The sequence below is a fragment of the Puntigrus tetrazona genome, chromosome 16 (genome assembly GCF_018831695.1).
Source record: "Puntigrus tetrazona isolate hp1 chromosome 16, ASM1883169v1, whole genome shotgun sequence".
Lineage (NCBI taxonomy): Eukaryota > Metazoa > Chordata > Actinopteri > Cypriniformes > Cyprinidae > Puntigrus > Puntigrus tetrazona.
In genome coordinates this window covers 14,510,515-14,524,475 of record NC_056714.1, presented here as the reverse complement: position 1 = coordinate 14,524,475, position 13,961 = coordinate 14,510,515, and the positions used below count along the sequence as shown (strand labels likewise).

Genomic DNA, 13,961 nt, shown 5'->3' with positions numbered 1-13,961 from the left:
CACTCAGTCTACTGTAGACCAGCATATCCACCCTTAAGCTTCCTCTGCTGCTTCCTTTTACTTTGTTGCCAAGCAAGAGAGAGGCTTGTGGCCTTGCATTACTGGGCTCTCAAAAATCACCATTAAGTTCCATTACCCACTTGTACACGAGGGTTATGAGTGGAAGACTGAATTTGTGACTCTGACCAGGTAAATGTCCTTAGTTATTTAAAGATACTAATAGCTGTTCTTCACATGTAAACATGCTAAACATGGTTAGTTTACCCACACTGGTTTAAAACACATTTTAGGTCAAAACCTGAATCACTCCGTAGTTCCTCTTCTTTCTCATGAAGTTGCTTCATACCATTGAGTTCTGTATTGGTCTGAACATCTCAACTCTAGAAGCTGGTGATGATCTGGACACTATTTCTAGATTTTAGCATAAGATACTGTTAATTTTGTTGGTATAATGAATTCTCCTGTTAGCTTGTTGATTTCATCTTTTCAAATTTTCTAAAAACAAGCAAACTGTTTCTGTGATTACAGGAAGAAACGAGCTAAAGACGAGCTGATTCTGTTAAACCGAAGGGAAGATTAACAGCAACACAAAATGGCTGATAAGTGTCTTGTGTGTCTTCTAGGACTAATAACGCTCTACTCGCCTTTTACAGGTAAACACTTTTCTATTTGCTTTCTACAACATTGGTGAAAAAGTTAAACAAATACGAATATGCATACAAATAAACATTGTATTAGAGCTGGTCTTTTGCGATCTCTCATGTTGGCATCTGTAAATATTATTTTATTCCTGAATTGTCACATGGGTAGTTTCATATAGTAAAATGTTTATGCACTGTTTGTTTGGGGGGTACAGTCTGGATGTTTGGGATATTCCCAGACAGAACAAATATTATTTTGTAACATAATAAAGTAATTTTATGTAATATCACTTTATTCATGTTTATTCTCTACATTTGTGCAGTTTTGGCAGCATTTGTGCTATTCATATAATGTGCAAATTTATATAATGTATAGAAAATTTAAAAAGCCATAATCATGAGAAGAGTCTTCTATTTACATTTCATGTATATTATTTATGTATAATAGCATATTTTATGTAAAATTCACACATTTCTCACCTTCATGAGACAACTTTGCCAATGTGCCATGGTTTAACTAACACTCTGAAAATGAACAAAAATAAACATTTTAAAATGTAAAATAACACGAAATTCCAACTGCATTACTCAATGGCTAATTTGTCATTGAGTAATGTCGTTGGAAATTCATGATATAAGTGTGTATGATTGTGAGCGTTTCACATTGTGGATGCTTGAGAGTGTTGTCACCTGTCACACACAATTCTGTGTATTTGCGTCATTGTGGTTAATTTAGGGATTTTATTAAAGAAAATGTAAAAAAATAATCAGCATCTATTTTGTCCGTTTCCGATTCAACTTAAAATGGGGTCACAACATACATCCAGATATCATTCTGATGTATTTATTTATTTGTTTCTTTTATGTAACACTAGCAAGTGTTGACAAAGCCATGAAGTCTCATGCCATTTAAATGAGAAAAACTTTTTTTAAGCAAAAATCTGTGGCACATAAGGAATAAGGATCAGTCAAGTCTTCTCTGTTTCAGGGACCAGTGAAATGGATGACACTTATGTGTTCTACAGTTCTGGTGAAAATGTCCATCTGCCCTGTAAAAATGTTCTTTCTAAATGTACATCAACTACTTGGACCTACAGCAAACAATCAAATACAGTTGAACTGATTGCTGGAGGAATAAAGAAGAAAGACGTAGAGAGACATGAGAGACTGAGTCTGGGCTCTAACTGCTCTCTAAACATCCAGAAAATCACAGAAGAAGATAGTGGATTTTACAGCTGCCGACAATATTTGAATGGAGAACAAAAAGGAACCGATGCACTTGTTTTTCTGCATGTTCTTCAGGGTATATTCTGGATTATGTGATTAATTTACAAAGGGCAAAATTATCTCCAGAGGCGGACAAAGTACACAAATTCAATGCTTGAGTGAAAGTATAGATACTACGGGTCAAATATTACTCCAATACAAGTGAAAGTTTTAAGCACAAATTTTTACTTAAGTGAAAGTATAGAAGTACTAGCTTTTAAAAGTACTTACGTATTATGAGTAAATTTCCAGTCAATGTATTATTGTTACATTGTTGTATGTTATACTTGCAATACTTTATGCCTCTGAAGCAACCTACTGAATACACTGACTAGTTTGTAATATCTGTGTAATAAAGAGCTTATTAACAAGAGTAGTAGGAGTATTAAATGGAAAAAGACGTCTCCCGCAAGTTGGACGGCAAGGTGTTAAAGGCTGTGATATAGTTTGTTTTTGGCAAACAAAACAAACATTTGAAACAAATTTATTCTTTAACCTTTTCACAAAACTGAAGCATACTTTCTAAATATGGCCACTCACTGCACCAAGGAGACGTCTTCTTCCGTTTTGTCATCAGTTGTCTTTGTTGGGAGGATGTAAAAAAAGAACGGTCTAAAATGATTGAAGTTCACGTGACCCTTCAAGAGTGATTACTGATAGAATGTCTATCACCCGAAAAAAAACACTACTCGCATTTAGAGAAGAAAAAAAATCACCAACTGTCTTTAAAGTTTCTACATACAGTAGAAAGTACTTTCTACTTTAAGGACCTTGGTAGTAATGTAGTGAAGTGAAAAGTACAGTATTTGTGTTTCAAATGTAGGGAAGTTAAAGTCATATGTTTCCAGAAAAAGTACAACTCAAGTAAAGTACAGATACTCAAAAAGTGTGCTTAAGTAAAAGACTCAAGTAAATATACTTCACTGCTGTCCGCCTCTGATTATCTCAGAATTAACGGTCATTGTCATCATTTCTGTCTTATTTTCTGTTTCAGTCTCTTCATCATCCTCTCAGTCTGAGATCAGTCCAGGCAGCTCTGTGACTCTTTTCTGTCAGTTGTTTTATGATCGAGTCTCTTGTGATGTTTTGGTCCGTGCTGAAGGAGTTGAACTGATCTGGGTGAATGAGTCCGGTGTGAATCTTCAGACAGACCCCAGATATAAGATATCATTCTCCTCAAAACACTGTAAAAGCTCTCTGACTACAAGACTCCTGAGTGAAGATCTCAACAGAGAGTGGACATGTCTGCTTACTCAGAGAAATGAAGTGAAGACCTCAGCCACATATATTATAAAGTATTTAGGTAGGATATTTGCATATTCTTATAATAATTGCTCTAAATAACATCAAGATATGTCATGTGTTATTCAGGCAGTAATTTAAAGGTACATGGACTGCACTTCACTGTCATTCACCTAAACACCTAAAACTGCTTTATGTAGTTCAGTTTTAACATAGCTTCAGTGTGTGTGTGTGTGTGTGTGTGTGTGTGTGTGTGTGTGTTTAGATTTAACATTTAACTGCAACTTTCTGTTTTGAAAAGCAAGAAATTAAATATGATAATCATATTCTACAGCGTGATGGTTATGAATAGTCTTCTTTCGTATCTATCAAATATTAGGTCACTAATTCTGATTATGTAATAAGATAATTTTTCAAGTAATTAGTAAAGTAATGCATTGCTTTTTTTTTACAAGAAAATAACTGTATTCTAGAGTACAGATGTGGCTGTGGATTTATTTTTCCTCAGTTTTTGGTGTGATAAAGCTTTTATATTTACCTGAAAATACTTCATACATTAAAAACAAACAATCAAGTCCCGCTCATATTTAAAAATTGACAGCAGGCACACAAAATCATAAGACGTCGATATTTGGTTCACTTTTATTTGCAACGTCAGGTGAACAAAATTCAATGTAAATTCCATGTTTAATGTCAATGTTAAATTGATGTCTCATACAGACATCAGCTGACATTGATATTTGTTGTTTTTAGGTTGTGTAACCAAAATCCAACGTTAAGGCCATGTCAAATATTGATGTCGACCCGTTTTTCATTTTCAACTGAAACGCAATGTCTGTCATCATGTCCAACATCAATCTGACATTATATAGACGTTCGGTGCCTGCTGGGTACTTTTTTTTTGCTGGGTAATTTTTTAAGGGAGTAACGCGATATTGTAATGCAAGTAGACTAACTTTCCCCAACACTGTTGTCATTTATCACTGTTGTCTTTCTCTGACGGCCGCCGGAGGGAACCTTCCCCCAAATATTGAGCCCCAACTACAAGTCTCATCATGCCTTGCTCCCCAGACTGCTTGCCTGCCCATGTGTTACCTATTACACTCACCTATATAAACCCTGCACACTTTCCACTCAGTGCCATGTCTTATCCTTGGCACGGCTGATAATTCTAGGCATTATTCGTATTGACCCTTGGACCGCCCCTGATTCTCTGTTCATTTTGCCTGGACTATCTTACCTCTGATGATCGCTGCCCATCTCGACCTCTGCCTGCTATCGTTTCTGTCTCTGCTTTACCTCCTACATTCCTGTCATTGATGTTGATACTCTGCCTGCCTGACCCTCCTCATTAAAAGCTTGCAAACGGATCCGAACATCTCGGACTTGTTCATTTGTAGTGCAACATTGATTTCCTATAATTAATAGGTAAAATTAATTTAATAGAGACATCAGTCGCAGTATTGCATTGTTAGAATACAATGCTGGCCATTGTTAATAACAGGCTACTTGGTAAAAAGATGTCATTGAATTTTAAACTATTCACAGATAGCACTAATGTTAACTTCCTATAGATGTTAGTGTTCATAGTATTAGTTAATTTTGCTGCTGAATATGCATGTAAGTTTAATTTCTAATGTCTAACCCTCATAAAGAGATCAGTATGGCCTCCAACCCCCTTGGCCCCCTTCAAAATGTTAATTTGATAATCTGGCCCTCAAATGAAACTAATTGAAATTTTACTGAAATTTTACTCACTCATATGTTTTTGTACGATTTGCCGGGTATGTTTAGAGGCAGGACTAGGTGTAGATCATTCATATGAATTGGCATCTTATAAAATACGTACGATTTAACAATAATCGTATAAATTCGTACGAGTGAGGTTGTTCAAATTTTTGTAAATTAGCTACCTTTTAAAATATGTACAAACTGACGTGATATCAGTCTGGAAAATTCTATCGTTTACTGTGAAATTTTTTCTTAAGTACATCACCAGTGTAAGCTTTATGTATGGAGTGAAAACTTCGATGTCACTTAATATAGTCTATAGTTGGCCTACAATAAACATTCATCTTGATTTTTTCTTGTGTTTATTTTGGGAAAAACAGTAGGAGGGCATTTACCCCACTCTCCTAGTTTTCAGTTTTAGAATCAATCAGTATCTAAATAAACATTTATGTAAGAAATGATCTTTCTGACACACATCGGTCTGAATGGTCAATTGTGGAATTCATTGATTAGATGTTTCTTAATATTCACCATCATGTTAAAGCGGTCAATCAGACCAAACATCCAGCAGAAAAACTTCGACCCTGTGTATGTAATTTCATAATGTCTGTTCTGCTAATATGAATATGTGTATACAAAATGTGTGAAATAATGTTGATGGGGTTTTTTTCATACATCACACACTAATAAAGCTACAAGAGTTGTCACTGGTGCAGTATCTTTTAGGTACATGTTTGTACCTAAAGGATCTTTCATTAGTATTTAAAGTGTACATATTTGAAACTAAGAGAGACAAAAGTGTACCTTGCCAGTGACAGCTGACAGTGCAGTATGTTTAAACTAAATTAATATTCATAATCCACAGGTGCAGATAACACAACATCAGAAATTGAAGTCAGTAAGACTGCTGGATTATCCTTCAGAGGTATAAAATGAGTTTACATCTTGCTAACTTTATAATACTGAATAAATCTGTAAATATTCTGACAGTAATTGTTCATTTGATTTCTAGTTATTTACAGTTTTACAGGTTAATTAATTTTTTTCTCTCTATCGTCTGTCCACACATCTTTCCTCTAGTGATTGTGATTATTGTTGAGGTTGCAGTGTTTGCTGCTCCTACTGTGATTCTTCTTCAGATCATCTGTGCAAGAAGAGCTGGTGAGTTTTGGACATCACAATATCTGATCATTTAATATAACAATCTTCAAACATGGTCAAACTTACAAGTTCTTTTATTTGTTCATTTTTGGTTTTGTTTGTTTGTTTTTTTAAGAAAGAAGAAAGACTCAGACCACCCAGAGGAAACAATGATATTAGAAAAGAAAATACTCTTTTTTACAAACAACATGAAAGAAAACAACCAAATGATATTTTTATATATGGATATGCTAATTTTGGTCTGACATGTTTCAATAGAATGATTCTTAAAATGCATTAATAGTTAACTATACACAGCTCCAAACTCAATGTACCTGTCCATTGTTTCTCTAAAAACTGATTTCTAATAAATCCATCCGGAGACATGTACCACACATCACTGTTCCCTGGTGAGAGAAGTGTAGCATTGTCTCTCTATGCACTCTCAAACAACATTTTTTGTTTACACTAAATTTAAGATTTATGTTTTTTATTACACAGTTTAGTTTTAACATTTACATTTTAGAAAACATAATACACAACAACATAACATAACATAACATAACATAACATACTCTAACAAAACGAATACTAGCACATGTAATGAAAGGCATAAGATGACTGCAGTCAGAAAATTGATTTATTGTTAACTATTTGCATCTATTTGATGCAAACACAACAAACATGTAGTGGTTATAAAACGCTGTGAAATTCTTAAATCAAAAGATTTATAATTCAGCATTAATTTGTGTATAACAGTAAACGCACACATATGTGTGTGTGTGTGTGTGTGTGTGTGTGTGTGTCTAAATGTCTCCACAAGGATCGGAATACCAGCAAATTTTGACCTTGTGGGGACATTGTTTAAGTCCCCATGTCAAAACAAGCTTATAAAACATACAGGATAATTTATAGAATGTCCCCCTAAAACATGGAAACACGGTGTGTGAGGAATTGGAATGGCAATGTGCATGACAATGTTAATGTGTTTGGTCTTGCTGTGAGCATATAAGAAATCACCAATAGATGTCATGTCCACTGCATGTATTACTGTCTTTATGAGCCTTGGCTACCTTGCTGATCAGCTTAACAATAGTGGCCTTCTATGACTAGGTGTGTTTGGGCTACCACTCCAACTCGCTAACTGTATGTAAAGGTAATTAACAAATGTATATATTTACTGCAATCTGATAATACCCCAGCATCCACCTGAGCAAATATATTTAGGTAATTTGATAAATGTTGTTACTGTCTGCACTTCATCATTAACACCTTGTTAATTTATGTTGCATGCAAAAATGAGACAAAGTTAGCAGATGAATGCTATTTTACTTTATTGTGCAGATAAAGTATCAAGGTTACAGTGCATAAAAACCCTTGGGTGATTGACTTGAATTAACTGAAATAAAAGCAAAATATGAACGTTATCTTCTCCGTTTCGAAACTACGCAGCACAATGAGAGCACCGTAACAGAATGGCCTCAGACAACAGGCATGGAAGAGTATGGAGAGTATGGAGAAACAGCAGATCACTGAAGACACTAGACTTTCTGGAGGATATAACATCATAATCAGTAATCTAAAGTTATGCCTTGATACTCCCTTGGTACATGTAGTTACTGTGTAAGTAAATAGATAAGTTAATATTATTTTAAATGTATTACATAGTATATTCATTGATATTAACTTCGAAACATAGTTGTCCCTGCAGTGCACGAGGGAGAAGAAAGGTCCTCCCCTTCTGATGCGGGTTTCATCTGTGATCACAATTAGATAAATATATGTTGCAAAAAAAGTTAATACATATGAAGTTTGCATGATGTAAAGAAATGTTGCACAAAGCTTAAATTTAACAGAGTATAAAAATAAGGACTTTGTGAGTATTCTGTGTCACAGCAATGATTAAAGAAAAATCAGTAAGAGTTGCCAATGCTGTGATACAACAAAGCAATAAATAATAAAATAACAATGGACTATAAAAGTACACAGGTAACTGGAAAACAACAAAGAACTTAATAGTATAAAATAGTGAAAATGTGTCAGGGAGTAGTTGACAGGGATCTCCACTCTAATGGGCTCCAATGCACATTAATGGAGTAGTTTACATATAGAACAAACATTTTGAGATGACTTGTTCGCTTCCTTGTCATTTTTTTTTTGTTGAGGAAAACATTTTTCTTCATGTAGTGGATTTCTATGGTGCCCCCAAGTATGAACTTCCAAAATGCAGTTTAAATGCAACTTCAAGTGGCTCTTAATGATGTCAGCCGAGGAAGAATTTAGGACAATTGGACAATTTTGGATGATTTGGGAGGAGAAAAATCACTGTTTATTGTATTTTATATAAACGGCAATTTATTTTTATTGCATTCTGTTCTTGGAAAATATCTGTAAAAATGTGTGTTAAATAATAAAAATGTTTCTTTAATCTATTATAGCGTATAGCATAATATCTATTGTAGCATAAATCAAATGATTTTACTAACACAGTAAGTACACGTAACAAGAGGGTAACACTTTAGATCATAGCCCGAAAAAGCAGAAAAAGCTCTGGCTACAATGTTCTTCCACAAGATGCATGTAGTTCTATTTATTAACCACTAGATCGGACAACTTTACATTTTACTTTAAAAATATATGTGCAAAAACTTAGTTACTTAGTAAAATAAGTAAATTTTACTTCTCTGATTTTTGGGGGGGTTTTTTTCAGTTCCTCTTTTTTCGGGAAAGTTGCTACATACCATTGCATTCTATACCGGTCTCAACATCTCAACTTCAGAAGCTGGCGAGGAACTGGACGCTCAAGCTAGTCTTTATGAGTCTGCAAGTGAAGGTATTGCTGAATGTTTTTCAGTAACACACTTAAGTTGTACTTATAAATGTAAAATTATTGTCCTTCAAAGAAGCATGCTTAAGTTGATGTATTAACTAAAAAAATAAAATGAAAAAAGTTTTAATGTTAATTATTTTTAGATGTTTATAATATATACTAAATGTATGCACCTGATTATACAAATACTCATGATTTAAAGTTTGTGCAATTCATTTGTTGATGATCAGTAAATGATAAACAATAATTTCCTGACAGTAGAGTATTTAGCCTAGTCTACATTAATTGTTTGCCAGTACATTTGACAGTACACAATTAAAAAGAAAGTGCTGGTAATTTTTCAAAACCATTACAATTAATTCACACTTGAGTGTATTATTTTAAAGTATATTATTTGTGTTATAACGACACTTTATAAAAGCACTTTTTTCACAGCAGAGAAGAGGCTGACATTAAGTTGAAGGGAAAACTGACAGCAACAAAAAGATGGCTGTTAAGTATCACAAGTGTCTGGGACTAATCATTCTCTGTTCATTTCTCACAGGTAAACACATTTCCATATGCATTGTAAAACTTCTGTAAGTTGCATTTAGATATGCATGTGATAATGTATTGACGCCAGCTCTTTTTACTATGCAAATAGAAATATACCATATTTTCTTAGCAATGGATGTTTACAAGTGCAAATAATGATAGATAGTATTTCCTCCGAGTGCAAATGCCAATGGATGCTTTTTACATTCAGTGTAGATAGCAATTAGATGCTACACTAAGTGCAAGTAGCGGTATTTAGAAATTAAAGGGCAAATAGCAATAGATTCTATATACACTTGATACAAATAACCACATTTTCTGCTGTCTATACTACTTATTGCAACAACAGCAAATTTTTGCATCTCAGTAGTACGTTATAAAACAGAATGCAATGCAACAGTGAGTGTAAGTGTACATTTTTATAAACATTTTATGGATGCAGACTTATTGGGACATATAAGTCCTCGCGCAGAACCTGATTTTGCTGAGTTCGATGTGTTCCTAGGTCTAGATCTTTGTTGACTCTGTGACGTTATTGTGGTTTACCAGTCAGTTTTGAGGAACCAGTTTTTAGTTTTTTGCGAAGTTTAGGCTTCAATCAGTTTCTGATGCTTGCAAATCAGTGCCACTCATCTATCATTAAGATTAGGTTTATGTGTAGAGATATGGCCAATACTACATTTTTGGAAGAAAATGTTGTTCCAGGGTCAACAAAATATGTTGACCTAGGAACACATCGAACTCAGCTAAATCAGGACATGCATATACCCTTGATCTTACCCAATACCTTTTTTTTAATTTTTGGATTTTTTCCTTAATTTTTATTGAAAACAAATGCCTTTCTGATGTGATATGAGAGTTGAAAGGGGAAAAGAATCAAATCTAAGAAAAAGCTGTTTCAAAATCTGGTTGCTTGTGTCAAAAAGACTATGTAACACCCTTATCTTCTCCACTAGATCATTTTTTATGGCCGTCTTTTATAATGTTGGCTAGCCCAACCAAATGTTGATGGTAGTGTAGTAAAGGGCAATGTATTGTTTAGTAATATATAGCACAATGGTGATCCAAATCAATTGTGTTTCAGGCACCAGTAGATCAGAAGTGACTCACATATTCAGCACTGTTGGTGAAAATGTCCGTTTGCCCTGTAATGCTCTTTCTGACTGCACATCAACTTCATGGAACTATGACAGGCTAACATATTTAGAGACTGTTGATCTGATTGTCAATGGGAAAATTAAGTATAACAGAGAGAAACATGAGAGACTGAGTCTGGGCCCTGACTGCTCTCTGAACATCAAGACAGTCACTAAAGACGATTATGGAATTTACATCTGCCAACAATATGGACATATGGATAGACAAGTTTTTCTGCATGTCCTCCTTGGTAATTGTATAATAATGTAAATTACATTTTAAAAAAGCTAAATTGCATGATTACTATATAAAGAGTGAAGTTTGTAAAGAGTGAAGAGTGATAAAGTCTGTCATGTGATTTCTTTTTTCTTATTTTCTGTTTAAGTCTCTTCATCATCTTCACAGTCTGAGATCAGTCCTGGCAGCTCTGTGACTCTGTCCTGCCAGTTATATTCATATGATCGAGTCTCTTGTGATGTTTTGGTCCGTGATGAGGGAGTTGAGCTGATCTGGGTGAATGAGGCCGGTGTGAATCTTCAGACAGACCCCAGATATAAGATATCACCATCAGGACACTGTAACAGCTCTCTGACTACAACACTCCTGAGAGAAGATCTCAACAGAGAGTGGAGATGTCAGGTTACTGGGAAGATAGTAGCTACATTTACTGCTGAATATACAAGTAAATTGTATTTTTAACAACTTATTATAGTTTTGTATTGATATTCAGTACTTTAACATAGTCTTTGATGTAACCAAACATTCATCTTCTACAGCTTCTTCTACAGCCAGGATAAAGACACTGACTCCATTGACCACCTCAACGACAATTGTACAGACACCAACAACTCCTACACAACCAGGTATATAAACAGCAGTTTAGATGAATGTTTACTGTTAACTGTTCAGCCAGATTTACTATTATTCAGGTGTGAACAATATCTTGTAAATCAATTTTAGTATAGGCCCTAATAATATCAGAGACTCTAAGAATCATCAATATCATTCAGTCAGGATAAAATAGCTTAATGTGCTAATTGTGAAATATTAGATTACTATAAGATTCATTCCATTAACATAAGTTCAGGCAGGACCACTTTGGCAAGTTATTTTGAGTTTATTGAAGCAAGGTTATCTTTGGTGGTGAGGTTCTTGCTCCATAATAACACTAGAGCTTTAGCATTAACCCCCCGGAACCATCAGCTGAATGAAATACAGATAATTAAGGCATGGAATAATTGGGATAATTGAAAAAAGCACAGAAAATGAATAATGCATGCATTGTACGGAGCCATAAAAGGGGCCCTTTAGTGCCAATAATAGGACTGGTTATTTTCAAAGTTTTTTATTTGCACAAATCTAACACACCCATGATCAGTTTTGTTTGTTGTAGTGTTGCTTACATCACACTATTGTTTTCCTGGTATCTTTTTACTTTTCAGCAGACAAACATAACCTGTCCTGTCTCGTGTATCATGAGTGTAGAATACATCGAACACTTTAAAACAGTCAAATGTGAATACATCTAGATTTAACCATGACCTGACTTTTTATTTTTATTCAACAAGATGGGATATTCTCACATATTTTATTTTATGAGTTTGTATTATATTCAATTATTTAACTTTCAATATTAAAGATACTAGTATTCTACTTTAATTATTGTGTAAAATAATCATAAAATAAAATTTCCTATCTTATGTGTGAAAATTACTGGCAAAATGTAAAATTATGGTAGGCTATAATACAAAGTTGCATACATATTTTTATTAATTGGAAATTATACTTTGTTTTTTATTTGTGTGTAGTTTTCTGGACGATCTACAACTGTCTTTCTATTATATGATAGCTGTTCATCAGTGCCTTGTTGATCCTGAGCAGTTCTTCAGAAAAATCCTCCAGAAAAATACAAAAACTCTTTGGTCATTTTTGAACAGGATTAGGAACATCTATTAGGATTTAATGCTCTATGCTAAGCGATAAGTTTTCACCTTATATAACAGTATGAGTCCCCCAAGTGTCACCAGTGTGAAAAGACTGATTTCAAAATCATACGGTAAATGTTGGAAAGGGTTCAGATATGCAGAGGATGCTGGAAAACTAAAGAATGTGAAGGAGCTTTAGGTTTTTTCTAAAGAACAGCGGGCAGTTGAACTGCTCAGGACCAACAAGGCACCGATGGACAACTATCATATAACAGAAAGACAGTTGTGGCTCATCCACGAAATGACACACAATATTAAAATTTAAGGGTGTCATTCACCAAAAAAGATTCCACACTGTGAGAGAAGCCCATTTTCAAATGCACATATAACTGATCCTGAATATGTCTGTCTGCAGCCTCTTCCCCGATGGTGGTGATTTTGGTTATATTCACTGTGTTAGCTGTTCTCCTTCCTGCCGTTATGCTTTGGGTGGTTTATACAAAAAAAGCAGGTAGGCCAATTACCTTGTAATACTTAGTATTATAGAACAAACAGTTCAGACTATGTCTAACATTAAATATATGCACATCGCTTTCGTGATGTAGAAGAATTGGAGTTTTTTTTAGGAGTTTAAATGAAATGTTTTATGCAAAATAAATATCCTATTAAAAAGCCACTTCATGACGACAAATTTTGTGAACAGTATTTTTTATCTTATTTGACACTATTCAGATACCAAGGGGATTATTGATTCTGATGTAAGTATTATTTCTTATTTGTTGTTTGATTGGTAAGATCAATGTATGAATTTCATTTAATATCTTAACTATAACCATATCCTGTTCATTGATATTTAGTTGCTGACATATGTGACGTATTCTGGGATTCCAGCAGAAAGCATGTCAAAGACAATAATGTGAGAAAACACTATTCAAAGACCAGAAGGATTTATACAGCCTTATTTGTTTATTACAGACAATATCATAGAAAGATATGAAAGGAAATAAATATTTAAGTAATTATAATGATTTTTTTTTTTTTTTACAGATAATGGAAACTGGCTAATGATGAGAAGAGAATCAAGCAAAAGGTTGCTTAACCAATAAGTTGGTTGTGATTAAGAGACTTCATTGCAAATGAATTGGTTGACAACAATTTAATGGTAAATGTTTCTACTTCACAGTTTGAATAAAACATTTTGGTGATCTTGTAATTGTAATTTTTCGTAACTATAAATATAATTCAGGAATACTCAATGAGTTTATGAATACCTCCTTCAAGAATTCATTCCTCAATAAAGTCATGTCAGTAATGACACCTCAGCACATGTTATTCTTGGTTCTGTTATCATTTTATAATGAATCAATGCATTTGTATGTTTACTTCTGAAATATTTCTTATTTAGTGATTTCTATATAGACACAAAAATGTTTAATGTTTGAAATTGTATTTTTAGTCGAAGTCATTCTTCTTCTTCTTCTAAAAGGGCGTTTTACACTTTGGTGTTCTTCTGGA

At 34.0% G+C, this 13,961-nt stretch overlaps 2 protein-coding genes across 3 annotated transcripts; both read left to right on the top strand.

The window, feature by feature from the left end:
• The first annotated feature begins 359 nt into the window (after positions 1–359).
• Positions 360–6,415, top strand: LOC122360169. Its single transcript, XM_043260558.1, has 7 exons — positions 360–390; positions 529–653; positions 1,630–1,944; positions 2,902–3,210; positions 5,746–5,805; positions 5,961–6,041; positions 6,157–6,415. Exons 2-7 carry the CDS (start codon positions 593–595, stop codon positions 6,192–6,194), a joined length of 864 nt encoding a protein of 287 aa, XP_043116493.1. The 5' UTR covers positions 360–390; positions 529–592; the 3' UTR covers positions 6,195–6,415.
• Positions 6,416–8,767: 2,352 nt separating this feature from the next.
• Positions 8,768–13,651, top strand: LOC122360167. 2 transcript variants are annotated; one of them, XM_043260555.1, is made up of 9 exons: positions 8,768–8,853; positions 9,286–9,394; positions 10,469–10,771; positions 10,907–11,203; positions 11,298–11,384; positions 12,862–12,957; positions 13,179–13,204; positions 13,304–13,362; positions 13,494–13,651. In XM_043260555.1, the coding sequence occupies exons 2-9, from the start codon at positions 9,337–9,339 to the stop codon at positions 13,495–13,497; spliced, it is 930 nt and encodes a 309-aa protein (XP_043116490.1). In that variant the 5' UTR covers positions 8,768–8,853; positions 9,286–9,336; the 3' UTR covers positions 13,498–13,651. The 2 variants fall into 2 exon arrangements, with proteins under 2 accessions (XP_043116490.1, XP_043116491.1); XM_043260556.1 differs by having other exon boundaries at positions 8,808–8,853; positions 9,289–9,394.
• Positions 13,652–13,961: the final 310 nt, after the last annotated feature.